Here is a 24,141-nt window from a genome sequence, read left to right as displayed (position 1 = left end):
GGTCCAGACACACGCTTCAGACTGGAGACTGTTAGTGTGTTCTGACACAGTGGATGGCGACACCTGGAGAGATACTAGCACCTATTTAACCATTTTCATATGAACGTCCAGTATACAACTCACATAGGGCACGAGTACAGCACACAAACACACACAGGTGGTTGCACTAATGTTACTTTACAGACACTGGCAAAATGGAAGTAGGGAATATATGGTAACTGTTCACTTGGCAAAGACTGCTTGAATCACGTCATTTCAACAACAAACAATTCTTATTGTAATGAAGTTGAATCAACTGATAAGGATGTTGCATTTTCTTCACCCAACATTTAACCCAAATCCAATGACACATTGAATTCACGTTAGTGGACAACAACCAAATGTAACTAAAAACTCAACGTTGAACTGACGTCTGTGCCCAGTGGGGGAATTAAATCACCGGAGACATAAGCAACGACCTCAATCCCACAGAAACAAGTGGATTTACCAAAAGCTCAGAGGATTTGACAGCGAACAACTTACTCTGTTCTGTCAACTACATCAAGACTTACACACCAGTAAAGAGTGTGACAGGGGAGAGAGGAGGGGGGGGGGGCAGAGAGGGAGGGAGGAACAGAGAGGAGGAGGGAACAGAGAGGGAGGGAGGAACAGAGAGGGAGGGAGAGTCTCCAAAAGGCATTAGGGGTTGCACAAAAATATGCCCAATTTTCACAACAACTCACAGTTCAGAGAGAAAATCACCACTAGAGAGTCTGACAGAACAGCAACAAAACCCTCACAGTGTGTGTTCTGACAGATAACACTATGCCCAGCTGTGGCTAGGGGTTTCTGGGTCAATATGGCTTCAAAACCAGCTTCAAAACCAGGAGAAATATAAACTCAACTCACAGTTCAGAGAGAAAATCACCACTAGAGAGTCTGACAGAACAGCAACAAAACCCTCACAGTGTGTGTTCTGACAGATAACGCTATGCCCAGCTGTGGCTAGGGGTTTCTGGGTCAATATGGCTTCAAAACCAGCAGAAGGAGAAATATAAACTCAACTCACAGTTCAGACAGAAAATCCCTGGCCTCAACCACTGTGGGAAGAATAGCCACATCAACGCCACATCAACAGCAACAAGTGCCTGGCTGCCCTCATAATCATCACTGGACTAACAGCAGCAGACGCAAGGACTGGGCAGGGCAGTTTGTCAGTGTGTCCATCTCAATAGGTTTCAATATGTCATCCTCACCAGGTTCCACTATGTCTTCCTCACCAGGTTCCACCATGTCTTCCTTAATAGGTTCCACCATGTCTTCCTTAATAGGTTCCACCATGTCTTCCTCACCAGGTTCCACCATGTCTTCCTCACTAGGTTTCACTATGTCATCCTCACCAGGTTCCACTATGTCTTCCTCACCAGGTTCCACCATGTCTTCCTCAATAGGTTCCACCATGTCTTCCTCAATAGGTTCCACCATGTCTTCCTCACTAGGTTCCCCCATGTCTTCCTCACCAGGTTCCCCCATGTCTTCCTCACCAGGTTCCACCATGTCTTCCTCACTAGGTTCCCCCATGTCTTCCATAATAGGTTCCACCATGTCTTCCTCAATAGGTTCCACTATGTCTTCCTCAGTAGGTTCCCACATGTCTTCCTCAATAGGTTCCACCATGTCTTCCTCACTAGGTTCCCCCATGTCTTCCTCACCAGGTTCCCCCATGTCTTCCTCACCAGGTTCCACCATGTCTTCCTCACTAGGTTCCCCCATGTCTTCCATAATAGGTTCCACCATGTCTTCCTCAATAGGTTCCACCATGTCTTCCTCAATAGGTTCCACCATGTCTTCCTCAATAGGTTCCACCATGTCTTCCTCAATAGGTTCCACCATGTCTTCCTCAATAGGTTCCACTATGTCTTCCTCAGTAGGTTCCCACATGTCTTCCTCAATAGGTTCCACCATGTCTTCCTCACTAGGTTCCCCCATGTCTTCCTCACCAGGTTCCCCCATGTCTTCCTCACCAGGTTCCACCATGTCTTCCTCACTAGGTTCCCCCATGTCTTCCATAATAGGTTCCACCATGTCTTCCTCAATAGGTTCCACCATGTCTTCCTCAATAGGTTCCACCATGTCTTCCTCAATAGGTTCCACCATGTCTTCCTCAATAGGTTCCACCATGTCTTCCTCACTAGGTTCCACCATGTCTTCCTCAATAGGTTCTACCATGTCTTCCACAATAGGTTCCACCATGTCTTCCGTAATAGGTTCCACCATGTCTTCCTCAATAGGTTCCACCATGTCTTCCCACCATGTCTTCCTCAATAGGTTCCACCATGTCTTCCTCAATAGGTTCCACCATGTCTTCCTCAATAGGTTCCACCATGTCTTCCTCAATAGGTTCTACCATGTCTTCCGCAATAGGTTCCACCATGTCTTCCTCAATAGGTTCCACCATGTCTTCCTCACTAGGTTCCCCCATGTCTTCCATAATAGGTTCCACCATGTCTTCCTCAATAGGTTCCACTATGTCTTCCTCAGTAGGTTCCCACATGTCTTCCTCAATAGGTTCCATGTCTTCCTCACTAGGTTCCCCCCCATGTCTTCCTCACCAGGTTCCCCCATGTCTTCCTCACCAGGTTCCACCATGTCTTCCTCACTAGGTTCCCCATGTCTTCCATAATAGGTTCCACCATGTCTTCCTCAATAGGTTCCACCATGTCTTCCTCCTCAATAGGTACCATGTCTTCCTCAATGTCTTCCACCATGTCTTCCTCAATAGGTTCCACCATGTCTTCCTCAATAGGTTCCACCATGTCTTCCTCAATAGGTTCCACTATGTCTTCCTCAGTAGGTTCCCACATGTCTTCCTCAATAGGTTCCACCATGTCTTCCTCACTAGGTTCCCCCATGTCTTCCTCACCAGGTTCCCCCATGTCTTCCTCACCAGGTTCCACCATGTCTTCCTCACTAGGTTCCCCCATGTCTTCCATAATAGGTTCCACCATGTCTTCCTCAATAGGTTCCACCATGTCTTCCTCAATAGGTTCCACCATGTCTTCCTCAATAGGTTCCACCATGTCTTCCTCAATAGGTTCCACCATGTCTTCCTCACTAGGTTCCACCATGTCTTCCTCAATAGGTTCCACCATGTCTTCCACAATAGGTTCCACCATGTCTTCCGTAATAGGTTCCACCATGTCTTCCTCAATAGGTTCCACCATGTCTTCCGTAATAGGTTCCACCATGTCTTCCTCAATAGGTTCCACCATGTCTTCCTCAATAGGTTCCACCATGTCTTCCTCAATAGGTTCTACCATGTCTTCCGCAATAGGTTCCACCATGTCTTCCTCAATAGGTTCCACCATGTCTTCCGTTCCAGGTTCCACCATGTCTTCCGTAATAGGTTCCACCATGTCTTCCTCAATAGGTTCCACCATGTCTCTGCATGTCTGGCAGACATATCAGTGTGGATGACACCACCTCAAGCTGAACTTCGGCAAGACGGAGCTGCTCTTCCTCCCGGGTCTTCCTCAAGGACTGCCCGTTCCATGATCTCGCCATCACGGTTGACAACTCCATTGTGTCCTCCTCCCAGAGCGCTAAGAACCTTGGCGTGATCCTGGACAACTCCCTGTTCGTTCTCAACTAACATCAAGACGGTGGCACGTTCCTGTCAGGTTCATGCTCTACAACATCCGGTTCCTCACCAGGAAGCGGCGCAGGTCCTAATCCAGGCACTTGTCATCTCCCGTCTGGATTACTGCAATGTCTCGCTGTTGGCTGGGCTCCCCATGCCTGTGCCATTAAACCCCTACAACTCATCCAGAACGCCGCAGCCCGTCTAGTGTTCAACCTTCCCAAGTTCTCTCACCAGTTCACCCCGCTCCTCCGCTTCTCTCCACTGGCTTCCAGTTGAAGTCTTCGCATCCGCTACAAGACCATGGTGCTTGCCTACGGAGCTGTGAGGGGAACGGTTCACCTCAGTACCTCCAGGCTCTGATCTTCCCTACACCCAAATAAGGGCACTGTCTTTCATCCACCATGTCTGGCCTGCTCATCTCCCTACCACTGAGGAAGTACAGTTCCCCATGCTCAGCCCAGTCAAAACTGTTCTGCTCTGGCTCCCCAATGGTGGAACAAACTCCCTCACGATGTCGCCAGGACAGCGGAGTCAATCACCACCTTCCGGAGACACCTGAAACCCCATGTCTTCTCTTTAAGGAATACTTAGGATGTCTTCCGGATAAAGTAATCCTTCTCAGGTTCCCCCTTCCTTAAAATATTTAGATGCACTATTGTAAAGTGGCTGTTCCACTGGATGTCATAAGGTTCCAATGCACCAATTTGTAAGTCGCTCTGGATAAGAGCGTCTGCCACTTAAATGTAAATGTAAATGTCTTCCGTAATAGGTTCCACCATGTCTTCCTCAATATGTTCCACCATGTCTTCCACCACCATGTCTTCCTCACCAGGTTCCACCATGTCTTCCTCAATAGGTTCCACCATGTCTTCCTCACCAGGTTCCACCATGTCTTCCTCAATAGGTTCCACCATGTTCCTTCCTCAATAGGTTCCACCATGTCTTCCTCACCAGGTTCCACCATGTCTTCCTCAATAGGTTCCACCATGTCTTCCTCAATAGGTTCCACCATGTCTTCCTCACCAGGTTCCACCATGTCTTCCTCAATAGGTTCCACCATGTCTTCCTCACCAGGTTCCACCATGTCTTCCTCAATAGGTTCCACCATGTCTTCCTCATGTCTTCCTAGGTTCCACCATGTCTTCCTCACCAGGTTCCACCATGTCTTCCTCACCAGGTTCCACCATGTCTTCCGCAATAGGTTCCACCATGTCTTCCTCACCAGGTTCCACCATGTCTTCCTCAATAGGTTCCACCATGTCTTCCTCAATAGGTTCCACCATGTCTTCCTCACCAGGTTCCAATGTCTTCCTCAATAGGTTCCACCATGTCTTCCTCACCAGGTTCCACCATGTCTTCCTCAATAGGTTCCACCATGTCTTCCTCACCAGGTTCCACCATGTCTTCCTCAATAGGTTCCACCATGTCTTCCTCCACCATGGTTCCACCATGTCTTCCTCAATAGGTTCCACCATGTCTTCCTTAATAGGTTCCACCATGTCTTCCTCACCAGGTTCCACCATGTCTTCCTCAATAGGTTCCACCATGTCTTCCGCAATAGGTTCCACCATGTCTTCCTCACCAGGTTCCACCATGTCTTCCTCAATAGGTTCCACCATGTCTTCCTCAATAGGTTCCACCATGTCTTCCTCACCAGGTTCCACCATGTCTTCCTCAATAGGTTCCACCATGTCTTCCTCACCAGGTTCCACCATGTCTTCCTCAATAGGTTCCACCATGTCTTCCTCACCAGGTTCCACCATGTCTTCCTCAATAGGTTCCACCATGTCTTCCTCAATAGGTTCCACCATGTCTTCCTCACCAGGTTCCACCATGTCTTCCTCAATAGGTTCCACCATGTCTTCCTCACCAGGTTCCACCATGTCTTCCTCAATAGGTTCCACCATGTCTTCCTCACCAGGTTCCACCATGTCTTCCTCACCAGGTTCCACCATGTCTTCCTTCCACCATGTCTTCCTCACCAGGTTCCACCATGTCTTCCTCAATAGGTTCCACCATGTCTTCCACCATGTCTTCCTCACCAGGTTCCACCATGTCTTCCTCAATAGGTTCTCAATGTCTTCCTCAGGTTCCACCATGTCTTCCTCATGGTTCCACCATGTCTTCCTCAATAGGTTCCACCATGTCTTCCTCAATAGGTTCCACCATGTCTTCCTCACCATAGGTTCCACCATGTCTTCCTCAATAGGTTCCACCATGTCTTCCTCAATAGGTTCCACCATGTCTTCCTCAATAGTTCTTCTTCCTCACCAGGTTCCACCATGTCTTCCCACCATCAATAGGTTCCACCATGTCTTCCTCACCAGGTTCCACCATGTCTTCCTCAATAGGTTCCACCATGTCTTCCTAGGTTCCACCATGGTTCCACCATGTCTTCCTCAATAGGTTCCACCATGTCTTCCTTAATAGGTTCCACCATGTCTTCCTCACCAGGTTCCACCATGTCTTCCTCAATAGGTTCCATGTCTTCATGGTTCCACCATGTCTTCCTCCTCAGGTTCCACCATGTCTTCCTCACCAGGTTCCACCATGTCTTCCTCAATAGGTTCCACCATGTCTTCCTCCACCATGTCTTCCTCACCAGGTTCCACCATGTCTTCCTCAATAGGTTCCACCATGTCTTCCTGGGTTCCACCATGTCTTCCTCAATAGGTTCCACCATGTCTTCCTCAATAGGTTCCACCATGTCTTCCTCACCAGGTTCCACCATGTCTTCCTCAATAGGTTCCACCATGTCTTCCTCAATAGGTTCCACCATGTCTTCCTCACCAGGTTCCACCATGTCTTCCTCAATAGGTTCCACCATGTCTTCCTCACCAGGTTCCACCATGTCTTCCTCAATAGGTTCCACCATGTCTTCCTCAATAGGTTCCACCATGTCTTCCTAGGTTCCACCATGTCTTCCTCACCAGGTTCCACCATGTCTTCCTCAATAGGTTCCACCATGTCTTCCTCAATAGGTTCCACCATGTCTTCCTCACCAGGTTCCACCATGTCTTCCTCAATAGGTTCCACCATGTCTTCCGCAATAGGTTCCACCATGTCTTCCTCACCAGGTTCCACCATGTCTTCCTCAATAGGTTCCACCATGTCTTCCTCAATAGGTTCCACCATGTCTTCCTCACCAGGTTCCACCATGTCTTCCTCAATAGGTTCCACCATGTCTTCCTCAATAGGTTCCACCATGTCTTCCTCACCAGGTTCCACCATGTCTTCCTCAATAGGTTCCACCATGTCTTCCTCAATAGGTTCCACCATGTCTTCCTCACCAGGTTCCACCATGTCTTCCTCAATAGGTTCCACCATGTCTTCCTCAATAGGTTCCACCATGTCTTCCTCACCAGGTTCCACCATGTCTTCCTCAATAGGTTCCACCATGTCTTCCGCAATAGGTTCCACCATGTCTTCCTCACCAGGTTCCACCATGTCTTCCTCAATAGGTTCCACCATGTCTTCCTCATGGTTCCACCATGTCTTCCTCAATAGGTTCCACCATGTCTTCCTCAATAGGTTCCACCATGTCTTCCTTCACCATGTCTTCCTCAATAGGTTCCACCATGTCTTCCTCAATAGGTTCCACCATGTCTTCCTTCACCATGTCTTCCTCAATAGGTTCCACCATGTCTTCCTCCACCATGTCTTCCTCACCAGGTTCCACCAGGTTCCACCATGTCTTCCTCAATAGGTTCCACCATGTCTTCCTCACCAGGTTCCACCATGTCTTCCTCAATAGGTTCCACCATGTCTTCCCTCACCAGGTTCCACCATGTCTTCCTCAATAGGTTCCACCATGTCTTCCTCAATAGGTTCCACCATGTCTTCCTCAATAGGTTCCACCATGTCTTCCTCAATAGGTTCCACCATGTCTTCCTCACCAGGTTCCACCATGTCTTCCTCAATAGGTTCCACCATGTCTTCCTCAATAGGTTCCACCATGTCTTCCTCACCAGGTTCCACCATGTCTTCCTCAATAGGTTCCACCATGTCTTCCGCAATAGGTTCCACCATGTCTTCCTCACCAGGTTCCACCATGTCTTCCTCAATAGGTTCCACCATGTCTTCCTCAATCGGTTCCACCATGTCTTCCTCACCAGGTTCCACCATGTCTTCCTCAATAGGTTCCACCATGTCTTCCGCAATAGGTTCCACCATGTCTTCCTCACCAGGTTCCACCATATCAGGCGTATGTGAAAGGTCTTCTGATCAGCTTCTTCTTCCCCAAGACATAAGACTGCTGAACAGTTCATCAAATGGCTATCTGGACTATTTGCATTGACCCCCTTCATTTATTCATATTTCTTTGCACTGAGTCTCTCGCACAGGCTGGATGTAAACTCACTGGACGCTAACCACACACCGAAACATACTACACTGACACTCCAACACACACACACACACACACACACACACACACACACACACACACACACACACACACACACACACACACACACACACACACACACACACACACACACACACACACACACACACACACACACACACACACACACACACACAGCGGTGTGTGTGTGTTAGCGGTGTGTGTGTGTTAGCGGTGTGTGTGTTAGCGGTGTGTGTGTGCTAGCGGTGTGTGTGTGCTAGCGGTGTGTGTGTGTGTGAGTTAGCGGTGTGTGTGTGTTAGCGGTGTGTGTGCTAGCGGTGTGTGTGTACTAGCGGTGCACACACATACATATTGTGTGTGCACCGCTACACACATATTTTATGTGGCCGAAATACGATCAAATGTTATGATGCTGATAAAGACAGCACCTCTACAGACGGTATATAACTGCACATTCACATTCTCTCCAGAGGCTGAAAGAAAGAAATCACTGCTGTTCCCAAGTCCAAGTTGTTCCTACATTTGGTGTATCATGTTACTGCAGGAAATGGTTCAGTCTGCAGGAGTTAATAACAAGGCCATTTGAGAGGATATACACCCACAGTCAGCGTCCAGATTTCACTTTCCAGTTAACCCATCTCAACAGTAGGCTACAGTTCTCTTGCCATGTCACAGGCAACGTTTTGAAGTCCATCTTGTGACTATCGAATTTGTATAGTGCCTCAGAATTATCACACAACAACAATATTTAATGACCCGAAACCCGTTTGCCACGTGGATATAACATCGGGGCCATCAGGTTGTGAGTCAACCCACATATCACTAGTGTGTGTGTCTCTGTCTCTCTCTCTCTATGTGTGTGTGTGTGTGTGTGTCTGTCTCTGTCTCTCTCTGTGTGTTTGTGTGTGTGTGTGTGTGTTTGTGTGTGTGTGCTACACAGATATGGAGGTCAACAAGGTGTTTTTTACCTGTTTCCCCCCAACACCTACACACTCTACTGATGTCACAATGAGTGACACCAACCCCCACACAATCAAGTGACAAAATAGTTTTGCTTGATGCCAACACAGTAAGGTGATATAACTGAAGGAGAACCACACAAACACAGTCCTAATGATGTCACACACCTGTTCTCAACCACCGGCACCAAAGACGCATGAGAAGAGTAGTCTCTGTAGTGGTTTGTCTGTGTGAGTGTGTGTGTGTGTGAGTGTAAGTGTGTGCGTGTAGGTCTGGCTGAGGCTGCTCTGTGTGATGCTGTGAGAAAGTGACACCTGACACTTTATCACGGGTGCTGGTGACAATACAAGACCAAGCCCCGCCTCTTCTGGAGAAGGTGAGAGAGGGGGGGTGTGTTTGTGTGACTGTGTAAGTGTTGTAAGGGATACATCCTCATGACCACATGGTTCCGTTTTCATTTCCTTCGCCATTTCACCGGCAGGTTAAAAGCCACTCATTCATCCAATGGTAAGGTCTGATTGGCAAGTGTGTGAGTATATTTTTTATTGTTTATTTCACTTTGGTTAATGATCTATTCCACTTGCTTTAAAAAAAAAGGTTAAGAATAAATGTGCCACCCTATGGGATTCCCAATCACAGCTGGATGTGATACAGCCTGGAATTGAACCAGGGACTGTAGTGATGCCTCTTGCACTGAGATGCAGTGCCACAGACTGTTGTGCCACTCGGGAGCCCCCATTTGCTTTGGCAAATCTAAACATATGATTCCCATGCCATTAAAGCCCTTATATTGAAATGTAATTGAAATTGAGAGAGAGAGAGGCAAGCAAAAGACGAAACTCTTTCATTTGATAATGACACAATCTCGTCTCCTCTCTCGTCTCCTCTGTCGAGGGGGGAGGGGGTGTTCTGTTTCTTTGATTATGTCTCAGGAAGCTGTTAGCTGCTGTTAGGCCCTGGAGTGAGTCTCTTTACATCAGTCTATATATATACACCTGAAGGAATAGTCTTGGCTGGGTTAGACAGAGGATTCTACTGTAATATCTAGACCCCTGTCAGTGTGTGCGTGCATGTGTGTGTCTCTTTCTCTCTCTTTGTGTGCGTGTGTGAGTGCATGTGTTTGTGTGGAGAGCAGCCTTCAGATATACCCACGCCCCCTGTTAATTAAGCAATAAGGCCAGAGTAGGTGTGGTATATGGCCAATATACCACGGCTAAGGGATGTTCTTACGTGCAACACAATGTGTTATATAACTGTTACACTCCCTCTGCAGCTCCAGTCATTGTCCTCAGTAGGATTCTATTAGGATTCTATTAGGATTCTATTAGTGGTTAAAAAAATACATTTTAGAAAGCTGGACACGACTCACATGACTGTATAGGTAAGCCTGCTGTGCTTATGGATGAAAATGAGAAAATGTTCTCCTTTCTGTTTTGAGTTTTATATCCACCACTATTTACATACAGTATGTGCATAATATTACAACCATATGCCTGTCTCTCTCTATCTCTCTCCTCTCTAGCACTCACTTTCTCCCCAGTTTCACCTTCTTTTTCTTCACAGTCAGTACAGCTACAGTCACACAGTCAGTACAGCTACAGTCACACAGTCAGTACAGCTACAGTCACACAGTCAGTACAGCTACAGTCACAGTCAGTACAGCTATAATCACACAGTCAGTACAGCTACAGCCACACAGTCAGTACAGCTACAGCCACACAGTCAGTACAGCTACAGTCACACAGTCAGTACAGCTACAGTCACAGTCAGTACAGCTACAGTCACACATTCAGTACAGCTACAGTCACAGTCAGTACAGCTACAGTCACACAGTCAGTACAGCTACAGTCACAGTCAGTACAGCTACAGTCACACAGTCAGTACAGCTACAGCCACACAGTCAGTACAGCTACAGTCACAGTCAGTACAGCTACAGTCACACAGTCAGTACAGATACAGTCATACAGTCAGTACAGCTATAGTCACACAGTCAGTACAGCTACAGTCACTCAGTCAGTACAGCTACAGCCACACAGTCAGTACAGCTACAGTCACAGTCAGTACAGCTACAGTCACACAGTCAGTACAGATACAGTCATACAGTCAGTACAGCTATAGTCACTCAGTCAGTACAGCTACAGTCACTCAGTCAGTACAGCTACAGTCACACAGTCAGTACATACAGTCACATAGTCAGTATAGCTACAGTCCCACAGCCAGTACAGTCACACAGTCAGCACAGCTACAGCTACAGTCCCACAGCCAGAACAGATACAGTCCCACAGCCAGTACAGTCACACAGTCAGTATAGTCACACAGTCAGTACAGCTACAGTCCCACAGCCAGTACAGTCACAGTCAGTACAGTCACCCAGTCATTACAGCTACAGTCCCACAGCCAGTACAGTCACACAGTCAGTACAGTCACAGTCAGTACAGCTACAGTCCCACAGCCAGAACAGATACAGTCCCACAGCCAGTACAGTCACACAGTCAGTACAGTCACACAGTCAGTACAGCTACAGTCCCACAGCCAGAACAGATACAGTCCCACAGCCAGTACAGTCACACAGTCAGTATAGTCACACAGTCAGTACAGCTACAGTCCCACAGCCAGAACAGATACAGTCCCACAGCCAGTACAGTCACACAGTCAGTACAGTCACACAGTCCCACAGCCAGTACAGTCACAGTCAGTACAGTCACACAGTCAGTACAGCTACAGTCACACAGCCAGTACAGTCACACAGTCAGAACAGATACAGTCCCACAGTCAGCACAGCTACTGTCCCACAGCCAGTACAGTCACACAGTCAGTACAGATACAGTCCCACAGTCAGCACAGCTACAGTCCCACAGCCAGTACAGTCACACAGTCAGTACAGCTACAGTCCCACAGCCAGTACAGTCACACAGTCAGAACAGATACAGTCCCACAGCCAGTACAGTCACACAGTCAGAACAGATACAGTCCCACAGCCAGTACAGTCACACAGTCCCACAGCCAGTACAGTCAGCACAGATACAGTCCCACAGCCAGTACAGTCAGCACAGCTAGAGTCCCACAGCCAGTACAGTCACACAGTCAGCACAGATACAGTCCCACAGCCAGTACAGTCAGCACAGCTAGAGTCCCACAGCCAGTACAGTCACACAGTCAGAACAGATACAGTCCCACAGACAGTACAGTCAGAACAGATACAGTCCCACAGCCAGTACAGTCAGCACAGCTAGAGTCCCACAGCCAGTACAGTCACACAGTCAGAACAGATACAGTCCCACAGACAGTACAGTCACAGTCAGAACAGATACAGTCCCACAGCCAGTACAGTCAGCACAGCTAGAGTCCCACAGCCAGTACAGTCACACAGCCAGAACAGATACAGTCCCACAGACAGTACAGTCTCAGTCACTCAGTCAGTACAGCTACAGTACAGTCACACAGTCAGTACAGCTACAGCCCCACAGCCAGTACAGTCCCACAGCCAGTACAGCTACAGTCAATCAGTCAGTACAGCTACAGTATAGTCACATAGTCAGTACAGCTACAGTACAGTCACATAGTCAGTACAGCTACAGTCACTCAGTCAGTACAGCTACAGTATAGTCACATAGTCAGTACAGCTACAGTACAGTCACATAGTCAGTACAGCTACAGTACAGTCCCACAGCCAGTACAGTCACTCAGTCAGAACAGCTACAGTCACTCAGTCAGTACAGCTAGAGTACAGTCACATAGTCAGTACAGCCTGAAATCAGTTGGTTCTGAGTTCATCTCTTCTTCTGGACTTTCTTAGCTGTCTCTCAAATCCACAGGAGTGTAAACAGTAGAGGAATGCAGGGAAAAGGAAACCAGAAGATGAAGGGAGATCAAACCCAGAAAACCCCAGGGAGAATCGTATGACTTCTACACACACAGATGCACTGATGCAAAAGGTGGCATGTGGACATACAGACAAGCATGCATACACCCACGTACGCAGGCAGTAATGCACACATGCACATATGCAGACACACACGCGTGCACACATGAACATACACACACACACATTAGGCGAATGTGTTCGTGATTATGGTTGGTGACAGGGGGTCTGTGGAGCTCTGTAGAGGCGCTGCCTGCACTACTTCCCAGCCCCAGAACAGACTGGGCTGCAGACTGGAGCCTAATCCCTCAGCTCCTCCCTCGACTCCTCCCCCCAGGAAGTCCTGGAATTCAAGGTAACCCTAGGAGTCTGGCTGCCCTGACAACACTTACTGTAGCAAACTGGGCTCACTGCATACACAGTAGAGATGAGAGGAAAAGAGAGGTCCTTTAGAGTTCTAGATAACTGAGTAGACTAAACAGTCACATCTAAAACTGATCAGAACTGCTCTGTGGTTAAGCAGCCATCCTGTGAAAGACTGCAGCCCTGCTACAGAGCCCCTCCCTCCCTGTTCCCCCATCCATCCAGCTGGTCAGACATTTCTATGTCTGTTTTATGGACCACAGCGGAGGCCAAGGAGGGAAAACAGACATGTGTGGGAGACAGGGTGTGAGACAGACGGCTGGTACTGACACCCCCCCCCTCACTCTCAGCCTCTGGAGTCTGCAATGGAAGTTACAGATGCATGGTCCATGTTTTATATTACATATCTAGACTGAAATCCATCTCTTATAAAACATGGACTCTCAGTTGGGACACTGACAGAGTACAGGCATTGGGGTCAGCTGAAGGCTGCAGACCGGATACTGTCCCCTTATTATTTTATAATGAGTCCTGGCCACCAACTAAACTATATCAACAAATAAATACATTATTTTAGCTCTGTGGATTAGAGTGGACACACATGCATGCATGCACATATCTCACAAACACACTTTGATCCCTTTGTAATAAAACAGGAAATATCACCTCCTCGTCCACCCACAGCTTGTTACACATTACCATAGACATGTCCAGCTGCAGGACCCTAGTCCTACGTGAGAGTGTGAGTGTGCGTGCCGTGCATACATGAGAGTGTGTGTGTGCGTGCCGTCCATACATTAGTGTGTGTGTGCGTGCCGTGCATACATGAGTGTGAGTGTGCCATGCATACATGAGTGTGCGTGCCGTGCATACATGAGTGTGTGCGTGCCGTGCATACATGAGTGTGTGCGTGCCGTGCATACATGAGAGTGTGAGTGTGCGTGCCGTGCATACATGAGTGTGTGTGTGCGTGCCGTGCATACATGAGTGTGAGTGTGCCGTGCATACATGAGAGTGTGTGTGTGCGTGCCGTCCATACATGAGTGTGAGTGTGCGTGCCGTGCATACATGAGTGTGTGTGTGTGTGTGTGTGTGCGTGCCGTGCATACATGAGTGTGTGAGTGTGCCATGCATACATGAGTGTGTGAGTGTGCCATGCATACATGAGTGTGTGTGTGTGCCGTGCATACATGAGTGTGTGTGTGTCGTGCATACATGAGTGTGTGTGTGCCTGCATACATGAGTGTGTGTGTGCCGTGCATACATGAGAATGTGTGTGTGTGCGTGCCGTGCATACATGAGTGTGTGAGTGTGCCATGCATACATGAGTGTGTGAGTGTGCCATGCATACATGAGTGTGTGTGTGTGCCATGCATACATGAGTGTGTGTGTGTGTGTGTGTGCGTGCTGTGCATACATGAGTGTGTGAGTGTGCCATGCATACATGAGTGTGTGTGTGTGCCATGCATACATGAGTGTGTGTGTGTGTGTGTGTGCGTGCCGTGCATACATGAGTGTGTGAGTGTGCCATGCATACATGAGTGTGCGTGCCGTGCATACATGAGAATGTGAGTGTGCGTGCCGTGCATACATGAGAGTGTGAGTGTGCGTGCCGTGCATACATGAGAGTGTGTGCGTGCCGTGCATACATGAGAATGTGAGTGTGCGTGCCGTGCATACATGAGAGTGTGAGTGTGCGTGCCGTGCATACATGAGAGTGTGTGCGTGCCGTGCATACATGAGTGTGTGAGTGTGCCATGCATACATGAGTGTGCGTGCCGTGCATACATGAGAATGTGAGTGTGCATGCCGTGCATACATGAGAGTGTGAGTGTGCTGTGCATACATGAGAGTGTGAGTGTGCGTGCCGTGCATACATGAGTGTGTGTATGTGTGCCGTGCATACATGAGTGTGTGTGTGTGCGTGCCGTGCATACATGAGAGTGTGAGTGTGCCGTGCATACATGAGTGTGTGAGTGTGTGCCGTGCATACATGAGTGTGTGTGTGTGCATACATGAGAGTGTGAGTGTGCCGTGCATACATGAGAGTGTGAGTGTGCGTGCCGTGCATACATGAGAGTGTGAGTGTGCCGTGCATGTGTGAGTGCATACATGAGAGTGTGAGTGTGCCGTGCATACATGAGAGTGTGAGTGTGCGTGACGTGCATACATGAGAGTGCGAGTGTGCCGTGCATACATGAGAGTGTGAGTGTGCGTGCCGTGCATACATGAGAGTGTGAGTGTGCCGTGCATACATGAGAGTGTGAGTGTGCGTGCCGTGCATACATGAGTGTGTGTATGTGTGCCGTGCATACATGAGAGTGCGTATGTGTGCCGTGCATACATGAGAGTGCGAGTGTGCCGTGCATACATGAGAGTGTGAGTGTGCGTGCCGTGCATACATGAGAGTGTGAGTGTGCCGTGCATACATGAGAGTGTGAGTGTGCGTGCCGTGCATACATGAGAGTGTGAGTGTGCCGTGCATACATGAGAGTGTGAGTGTGCGTGCCGTGCATACATGAGAGTGTGAGTGTGCCGTGCATACATGAGTGTGAGTGTGCGTGCCGTGCATACATGAGTGTGTGTATGTGTGCCGTGCATACATGAGAGTGCGAGTGTGCCGTGCATACATGAGAGTGTGAGTGTGCGTGCCGTGCATACATGAGAGTGTGAGTGTGCCGTGCATACATGAGAGTGTGAGTGTGCGTGCCGTGCATACATGAGTGTGTGTATGTGTGCCGTGCATACATGAGAGTGCGAGTGTGCCGTGCATACATGAGAGTGTGAGTGTGCGTGCCGTGCATACATGAGAGTGTGAGTGTGCGTGCCGTGCATACATGAGAGTGTGAGTGTGCCGTGCATACATGAGAGTGTGAGTGTGCGTGCCGTGCATACATGAGTGTGTGTATGTGTGCCGTGCATACATGAAAGTGTGAGTGTGCGTGTCCTCCAGACATCCATACTACCCTACACTGGCCCACTGACTGGCTGTTGTGCAGGGTTTCCCAAACTCGGTCCTTTCCTCTCCTTTCCTTTCCTCTCCTTTCCTCCTCTCCACTTGGAAAGGATTTGTTTCTGGGGTCTCTGTGTATTTTATGTTCTCTTCAGGCAAGCTTGGGCAGAGAGAGATTGAGAGAGAGAGGGAGGGGTGTGGGGGGGGGATACATTTCCTGAGCTTAGTTAGGCCTTCTGGCCCCTCAGGCTGCTGGGATTTCTCTCCACGGCTCACAAAGCGATCGCAGCAGAGCAAAGGCTAAACACGCACACACACACACTGCATGCACGCATGCACACATACACCACACGCCCCCCACACACACACACTGATTGGCCTTGTCAGTGCTTTTGTAGAAATAAGAGTTCTGCATCGTGCACCAATTGGCAAGACGAGCGTAAGTGAAAACACATGTTCTGTTGAATGCATGAAACAGAAGCAGAGGAGCCTCCTCTTGCAGATGAAAACAAAAGCAGAGTAGATTGTCAGGAAGACAGGGACCCAACGGAAATGTTTTCCAAATCAACATGCAATACTTGAACTAGATTTGAGAAAACAAACTGTTTGCAGCCCATAAGCCAGGGCTATCATATTTCAGACATCTGCACATACAGCCATTCACCAGAACATGTTCACCCAAGGGTCCCTATTCATAAAGCTTTACAGAGTAGGAGGGCTGATCTAGGATCAGGTCCCCCTGTCCATCCATCTTATTTATTGTTATTTATTTATTATGATCTAAAACACTAAACTGATCCTAGCCCAGCACTTCTACACTGAGGTCTCGTGGTCCTTCTGTAGCTCAGTTGGTAGAGCATGGCGCTTGTAACGCCAGGGTAGTGGGTTTGATCCCCGGGACCACCCATACATAGAATGTATGCACACATGACTGTAAGTCGCTTTGGATAAAAGCGTCTGCTAAATAGCATATATTATTATTATTATTATTATTATTATTATTATTATATTATATTACTGTAATACTGTATGGATAGTAGTTTCTTCAGCCACAGGATGTCACTGAGGTACTTGACAAGCACAGGGAGAATTGCTGCATTGTCCATTAGGTCAGAATCCTAACCACTGTGATGTAATGACCCTTGACCTTTGAGTGCCTTTCTGACCATTGAAACTACAAGAAGTCTGGAACCAATCCTGCCACCTGACACACACACACACACACACACACACACACACACACACACACACACACACACACACACACACACACACACACACACACACACACACACACACACACACACACACACACACACACACACACACACACACACACACACACACACACACACACACACACACACACACACACACACACAGGGCTCCCTTCAAATAGAGGACAGGTCTAATCTAATCTAGGCCATCAGATCAGGTTGGAGCTCAGTCAGCCAGCTCAAAAAACAAGACCCAGGTAATCAGATCTCAGCGGGTATAGGATGGAGTCACCCTTAGACACAGATCTAAGGTCAATTTGTATGTCTCCCCCTAATAGTGTAGGTTATGATTTGGGGAAGATAGACTGACCCTAGATCTGTGACTAAAGGCAATAAGATGTTATACATCGGCTTCTCTGGCTGCTACAGCGAGAGAATGCTGACCCACATTCAAATACCAGCACACGGTGACAGCATGGTACTGTGCAGATAGAAGATAGCAGATTGGGTTTATCTACCCTTGAGCTACCCTTGAACTCAATCTTACCTGGAACCCACAGGGTGAAAGCAAGAGAGGAAGACCCAAGAACACCTTGAGTGGTGACACAGAACAAGACATGAAGATAGTGGGGGTGACGTATCAACACCTTGAAGGAATGGTGCAGGACAGAAGGGTTTGGAAGAGATAGGAAGTGTGGAATTCCATAAGGAATTCAAAGGCCAAAGTAAGTACTCTATGTTCTCTCGAACATCCCCTAACTTCAGCCATAATCCCCGAAATACCATCCCCTGATCCTGGAGCCTTCAGTCCATCTCTGATGTGCAGATATGAGTGCAGGATTTTGTTCCAGCCAAGAACACAAGAACACAGCCCTACTCCAGTGTAAAAAGCATGTATCTATGTCAGCTGGTGGTCTCTGGTGTGTGTTTGTGCATGTGGAGGCTTTTGTTCCAGTCCAGCACTAACCCACCACCACAACACCCCCACAAAGTAAACATCCATTGAGTCTCAACCGAGGGGTACGCACCTTCTTGGCGGCCCGCGACGGTGACCTTCGCGTGGGCTTGGGTACCTCTCTGGTCAGGGTAGTGGGCAGCTTGGACACAGAGCCGTTCTCTCTCTTGGCTGTGTGCGAGGAGGCCGGGGCGAGGAGGGGGTGGTGAGGCTGGGGGTGGTGAGGCTGGGGGTGAGGCAGGGGAAACAGAGGTGGGTCCCCCCAGATGGACAGCCATCTCCTCGGTGCAGACGAGGCGCAGGCTGCGAAGGTACTCGTCCGTCTCCCGGTCTACCACCAGCAGCCTGGTCTCATGCTCCACCGCCTTGATCCTCTGCACCACCTGTGGGGAGAGGGAGATCATTATTGCACATCATTATAACACTGTACATAGCCATAATATGACATTTGAAATGTGTATATTTGAAACTTGTGAGTGTTACTGTTCATTTTTTAAAATTGTATATATTACTCTGTTGTTTATTATCTAGTTCACTTGCTTTGGCAATATAAACATATGTTTCCCATGCCAATAAAGCCCTTTGAATGGAATGGAACAAAGGAGAGGATGAAAGCGTAAGATAGGGAGAGAAAGAGAAAGAGAGTAATAACATGATAATTGACATGATAATGAAGTAGTGGACTACAGGGAATAGGGGGTGATGGGAGACAGAAACACCAACACTCTCTACAGTAGCTGGACCCTACATCATGTCAGCCTCTTTGTTGAAGTGTCTAAAGTGGGTCTCCCTTGTCCCAGGCCTCCCAGTAGACGTCTGTCTCCGCCAGTGATGACTTACTGCTGAGCGGCGCGGGGTAAAGGACTAGGGAGGGAGGGTTTGGGAACACATTCTCATTTACAGCAACAACCTGGGGAATAGTTACAGGGGAGAGGAGGGGGATGAACGAGCCAATTGTAAACTGGGGATGATTAGGTGGCAATGATGGTATGAGGGTTAGATTGGGAATTTAGCCAGGACACTAGGATTAACACCTCTACTCTGACAATAAGTGTCATGGGATCTTTAGTGACCACAGAGAGTCAGGACACCCGTTTAACATCCCATCCAAAAGACAGCACCCTACACAGGGCAATGTCCCCAATGACTGCCCTGGGCCATTATTTTTAGACCAGAGGAAAGGGTGCCTCCTACTGGCCCTCCAACACCACTTCCAGCAGCATCAGGTTTCCCATCCAGCGACTGACCTGGACCAACACTGCTTAGCTTCAGAAGGCAGCCAGCAGTGTTATGCAGGAAAGCCATCAGTGGTGTGCTGCTGGTTAAAGTCAGTAGTGGTATGCAGGGTGGTGTGCTGCTGGTTAAAGTCAGTAGTGGTATGCAGGGTGGTGTGCTGCTGGTTAAAGCCATCAGTGTTATGCAGGGTGGTGTGCTGCTGGTTAAAGTCAGTAGTGGTATGCAGGGTGGTGTGCTGCTGGTTAAAGCCATCAGTGTTATGCAGGGTGGTGTGCTGCTGGTTAAAGCCAGCAGTGGTATGCAGGGTGGTGTGCTGCTGGTTAAAGCCATCAGTGTTATGCAGGGTGGTGTGCTGCTGGTTAAAGCCAGCAGTGTTATGCAGGGTGGTGTGCTGCTGGTTAAAGCCAGCAGTGGTATGCAGGGTGGTGTGCTGCTGGCGCATATTAAACATGTCGATGTAGACCACTGACAGAGAAAACCGGATGGAGTTGGACAGTTCGTGATGTGCTATACTCACTTGATGGTGCGTATCTTTCTCCACATTTCCCCCGTTCACCTCAATGACACGGTCCCCGGGCGCAGCCCCGAAGCTTCGGCTGACGACGCGGGCTCAACTTTGCGAATGAACTGGCCGTTCTTCCCCTTCTCACCGTGCAAGTGAAACCCATACCCGTTCTCACTCTTTGTCATGATACAAAGCCGTGGTTTCAGTTCGCTGGCCATTTCTCCTGCAGTCCAGGACTTTAAACCTATTTTGTTCTTGAATATAGTTAGAAAAGCAGAAAACATACAAAAAGGTAATACAATAATGACCCAACAGAGCGCAGAGCGAAACTTTCACTCTACATGTAAAACACCATCCGCTGCGTGTGCGTAATATGTTCCAAAAGTTGCTCTGCAGGTTCTTCACACACAAAAACGCTCCAAACACAAGAAAACACCCCGTATTAAAAATTATATTCCAGCATAGAACTTCACATGTAATAAAGGCAAACTCCTCCTAAAAATAGGCTAAATTATCTTCCCAGGCGAACGTATTGCATGGTGGAGCCAAGATATCCGCTAGTCGTGTCGTCTCTCCGAAAACGAGTGAATTATCCTTGTTGGCGGCGCAGCGTCCTCAATCCCTCCAACTTGCCCATCCTGAGGACTGATAAAGCGAGAGACCCCCCGTGCAACATGCTGCACCAGGAAAGAGAAACAGGCACTAACTAACCCCTCTCTCGACCTCCATCCATAACAACCGGTTGGGGAATAAGGATTCAATTACAACACAAGCCGGGTTTACAGATAATTGGATAGGACACTCGTTTGGTGCGTAATAGCACCTCCCTTGCTAGAAATCAACGAGTTTTTCTGGGGCTGTCATTATAAGAGCGCGGCTCTTGAAGAGTGGTCTAAGAAGGGGTCCTTTCTCACTGAGTAGCCTAATCAAGCGCATACTGTGGAAATGCTGCCGTTTAGCACGGGATGGGTGTCCAGGTATGAGGACTCCGCATGTAATCGACCAATCAGTGTGCTCGCTGGGTGTCTCAAGTGTCCAAAATGGCGACCTCACCAAAAATAGTTAGGAGGTTGTTTTGTTGTGTCGGAAAGGACTCAATTGTATCATGTTGACAACACAATGATTCATTGTCATTAAATTCAGGTAAATAACGATTTATTTGTAACATGACCCTCTAGCACCATTACGCATGGCATACAATTACGCATACCGTTCATGTTACAATGGTGCCCCTAAGTGGTCAAATCACGAAATACATGTAAAAAGGGTATGAAAAGTGATAATAGTATCAATTTTTTTGTGTGTGGTGGTGGTGGGGGGGATTTGTGGGAACGAGTGAACAAGTGTACACTGCAGGAGAAGGGAGATGTTATTGGAACGCACCCTATCCTACACTGAGTAGCACAAGCTGAACTGCAACAGAAGGGGGAGCCCGTCTGGCCTGCATGGTCACAGTCAAACTAGTGAGAGGAGCACTAATACATTTCTGTGTCCTCTGGGGGAAGTTTCCCCTGAAACTGATCTTGGTGATTTTGTAGTCAGCACCTCCATAGAAACACAAAATAATTTTTGCTAGGTGACTGCATGCCAGCTCATATTTTAAAAGAAATTATTTGTAACTTGCAGACAGCACTATTTCTCATACTTTTCAAACTGTGGATTAAACACAACAAGAAAGAGAAACTGAGGAGGAGCAGTCCTGTCTTTAGTGTCATCCCAGGATATTAGGGTCTCTTCTTGGAGGAGCAGTCCTGTCTTTAGTGTCATTCCAGGATATTAGTGTATCTTCTTGGAGGAGCAGTCCTGTCTTTAGTGTCATTCCAGGATATTAGTGTCTCTTCTTGGAGGAGCAGTCCTGTCTTTTCTCATTGTCATTCCAGGATATTAGTGTCTCTTCTTGGAGGAGCAGTCCTGTCTTTAGTGTCATTCCAGGATATTAGTGTCTCTTCTTGGAGGAGCAGTCCTGTCTTTATTGTCATTCCAGGATATTAGTGTCTCTTCTTGGAGGAGCAGTCCTGTCTTTAGTGTCATTCCAGGATATTAGTGTCTCTTCTTGGAGGAGCAGTCCTGTCTTTAGTGTCATTCCAGGATATTAGTGTCTCTTCTTGGAGGAGCAGTCCTGTCTTTAGTGTCATTCCAGGATATTAGTGTCTCTTCTTGGAGGAGCAGTCCTGTCTTTATTGTCATTCCAGGATATTAGTGTCTCTTCTTGGAGGAGCAGTCCTGTCTTTATTGTCATTCCAGGATATTAGTGTCTCTTCTTGGAGGAGCAGTCCTGTCTTTATTGTCATTCCAGGATATTAGTGTCTCTTCTTGGAGGAGCAGTCCTGTCTTTATTGTCATTCCAGGATATTAGTGTCTCTTCTTGGAGGAGCAGTCCTGTCTTTAGTGTCATTCCAGGATATTAGTGTCTCTTCTTGGAGGAGCAGTCCTGTCTTTATTGTCATCCCAGGATATTAGTGTCTCTTCTTGGAGGAGCAGTCCTGTCTCTAGTGTCATTCCAGGATATTAGTGTCTCTTCTAGGAGGAGCTGTACGTCAGTCAGGGAACCAATCACTTTCTGCAAGATGTTACTCTGACAGAAAGAACACAATCCATCCATCCAGGCTCTACAGTCATGGCCAAAAGTTTTGAGAATGACACAAATATCCATTTTCACCAAGTCTGCTGCCTCAGTTTGTATGATGGCAATTTGCATATACTCCAGAATGTTATGAAGAGTGATCAGATGAATTGCAATTACTGTAACTGCAAAGTCCCTCTTTGCCAAACAAATTAACTGAATCTCCAAAAACATTTCCACTGCATTTCAGCCCTGCCACAAAAGGACCAGCTGACATCATGTCAGTGATTCTCTCGTTAACACAGGTGTGAGTGTTGACGAGGACAAGGCTGGAGATCACTCTGTCATGCTGATTGAGTTCGAACAACAGACTGGAAGCTTCAAAAGGAGGGTGGTGCTTGGAATCATTGTTCTTCCTCTGTCAACCATGGTTGCATGCAAGGAAACACGTGCCGTCATCATTGTTTTGCACAAAAAGGGCATCACAGGCAAGGATATTGCTGCCAGTAAGATTGCACCTAAATCAACCATTTATCAGATCATCAAGAACTTCAAGGAGAGCGGTTCAATTGTTGTGAAGAAGGCTTCAGGTCGCCCAAGAAAGTCCAGCAAGTGCCAGGACCGTCTCCTAAAGTTGATTCAGCTGCGGGATCGGGGCACAAGCAGTACTGAGCTTGCTCAGGAATGGCAGCAGGCAGGTGTGAGTGCATCTGCATGTACAGTGAGGCGAAGACTTTTGGAGGATGGCCTGGTGTCAAGAAAGGCAGCAAAGAAGCCACTTCTCTCCAGGAAAAGGTAAAGGTAAAGCCATTTTCTCTGATGAATCCCCTTTCCGATTGTTTGGGGCATCCTGAGACTACTCGTGTGTGGGGTTGCTTCTCAGCCAAGGGAGTGGGCTCACTTACAATTTTTCCTAAGAACACAGCCATGAATAAAGAATGGTACGAACTCATCCTCCAAAAGCAACTTCTCCCAACCATCCAGGAACAGTTTGGTGACGAACAATGCCGTTTCCAGCATGATGGAACACCAAAAGTGATAACTAAGTGGCTCGGGTAACAAAACATAGATCTTTTGGGTCCATGGCCAGGAAACTCCCCAGACCTGAATCTCATTGAGAACTTGTGGTCAATCCTCAAGAGGCGGGTGGACAAACAAAACCCCACAAATTCTGACAAACTCCAAGCATTGATTATGCAAGAATGGGCTGCCATCTGGATGTGGCCCAGAAGTTAATTGACAGTATGCCAGGGCAGATTGCAGAGGTCTTGAAAGAGAAGGGTCAACACTGCAAATATTGACTCTTTGCATCATCTTCGTGTAATTTTCAATAAAAGCCTTTGACACTTATGAAATGCTTGTAATTGTACTTCTGTATTCCATAGTAACATCTAACAAAAATATCTGAAGACACTGAATATTTGTGTCGTTCTCAAAACTTTTGGCCACGACTGTACAGTATGAATGGCTCTATGTCACTCCTCCTCTCCTCTGCTCTTCTCCTACTCCTCTCTCTCTCTCTCTCTCTCTCTCTCTCTC

At 47.8% G+C, this 24,141-nt stretch overlaps 1 protein-coding gene and 1 pseudogene across 1 annotated transcript in view; both read right to left on the bottom strand.

Moving 5' to 3' along the window:
* The window catches only part of LOC124018864 (Na(+)/H(+) exchange regulatory cofactor NHE-RF1-like), a gene marked incomplete at its 5' end in the record, with an annotated part of 84,715 nt that extends 66,227 nt beyond the window's left edge, over positions 1 to 18,488 (bottom strand). Inside the window, one exon of the mRNA XM_046334172.1 lies at positions 18,372 to 18,488. Coding sequence (XP_046190128.1) covers positions 18,372 to 18,488 — 117 coding nt within the window. The remainder of the gene's footprint in view (positions 1 to 18,371) is intronic.
* Position 18,489: 1 nt separating this feature from the next.
* Positions 18,490 to 21,045, bottom strand: LOC124018863 (annotated as a pseudogene).
* Between the last annotated feature and the right edge of the window lie 3,096 nt (positions 21,046 to 24,141).

Source organism: Oncorhynchus gorbuscha, unplaced genomic scaffold (assembly GCF_021184085.1).
Source record: "Oncorhynchus gorbuscha isolate QuinsamMale2020 ecotype Even-year unplaced genomic scaffold, OgorEven_v1.0 Un_scaffold_585, whole genome shotgun sequence".
Lineage (NCBI taxonomy): Eukaryota > Metazoa > Chordata > Actinopteri > Salmoniformes > Salmonidae > Oncorhynchus > Oncorhynchus gorbuscha.
Note: the sequence above shows the minus strand (reverse complement) of the source record. Positions and strands in the feature narration are given on the sequence as shown.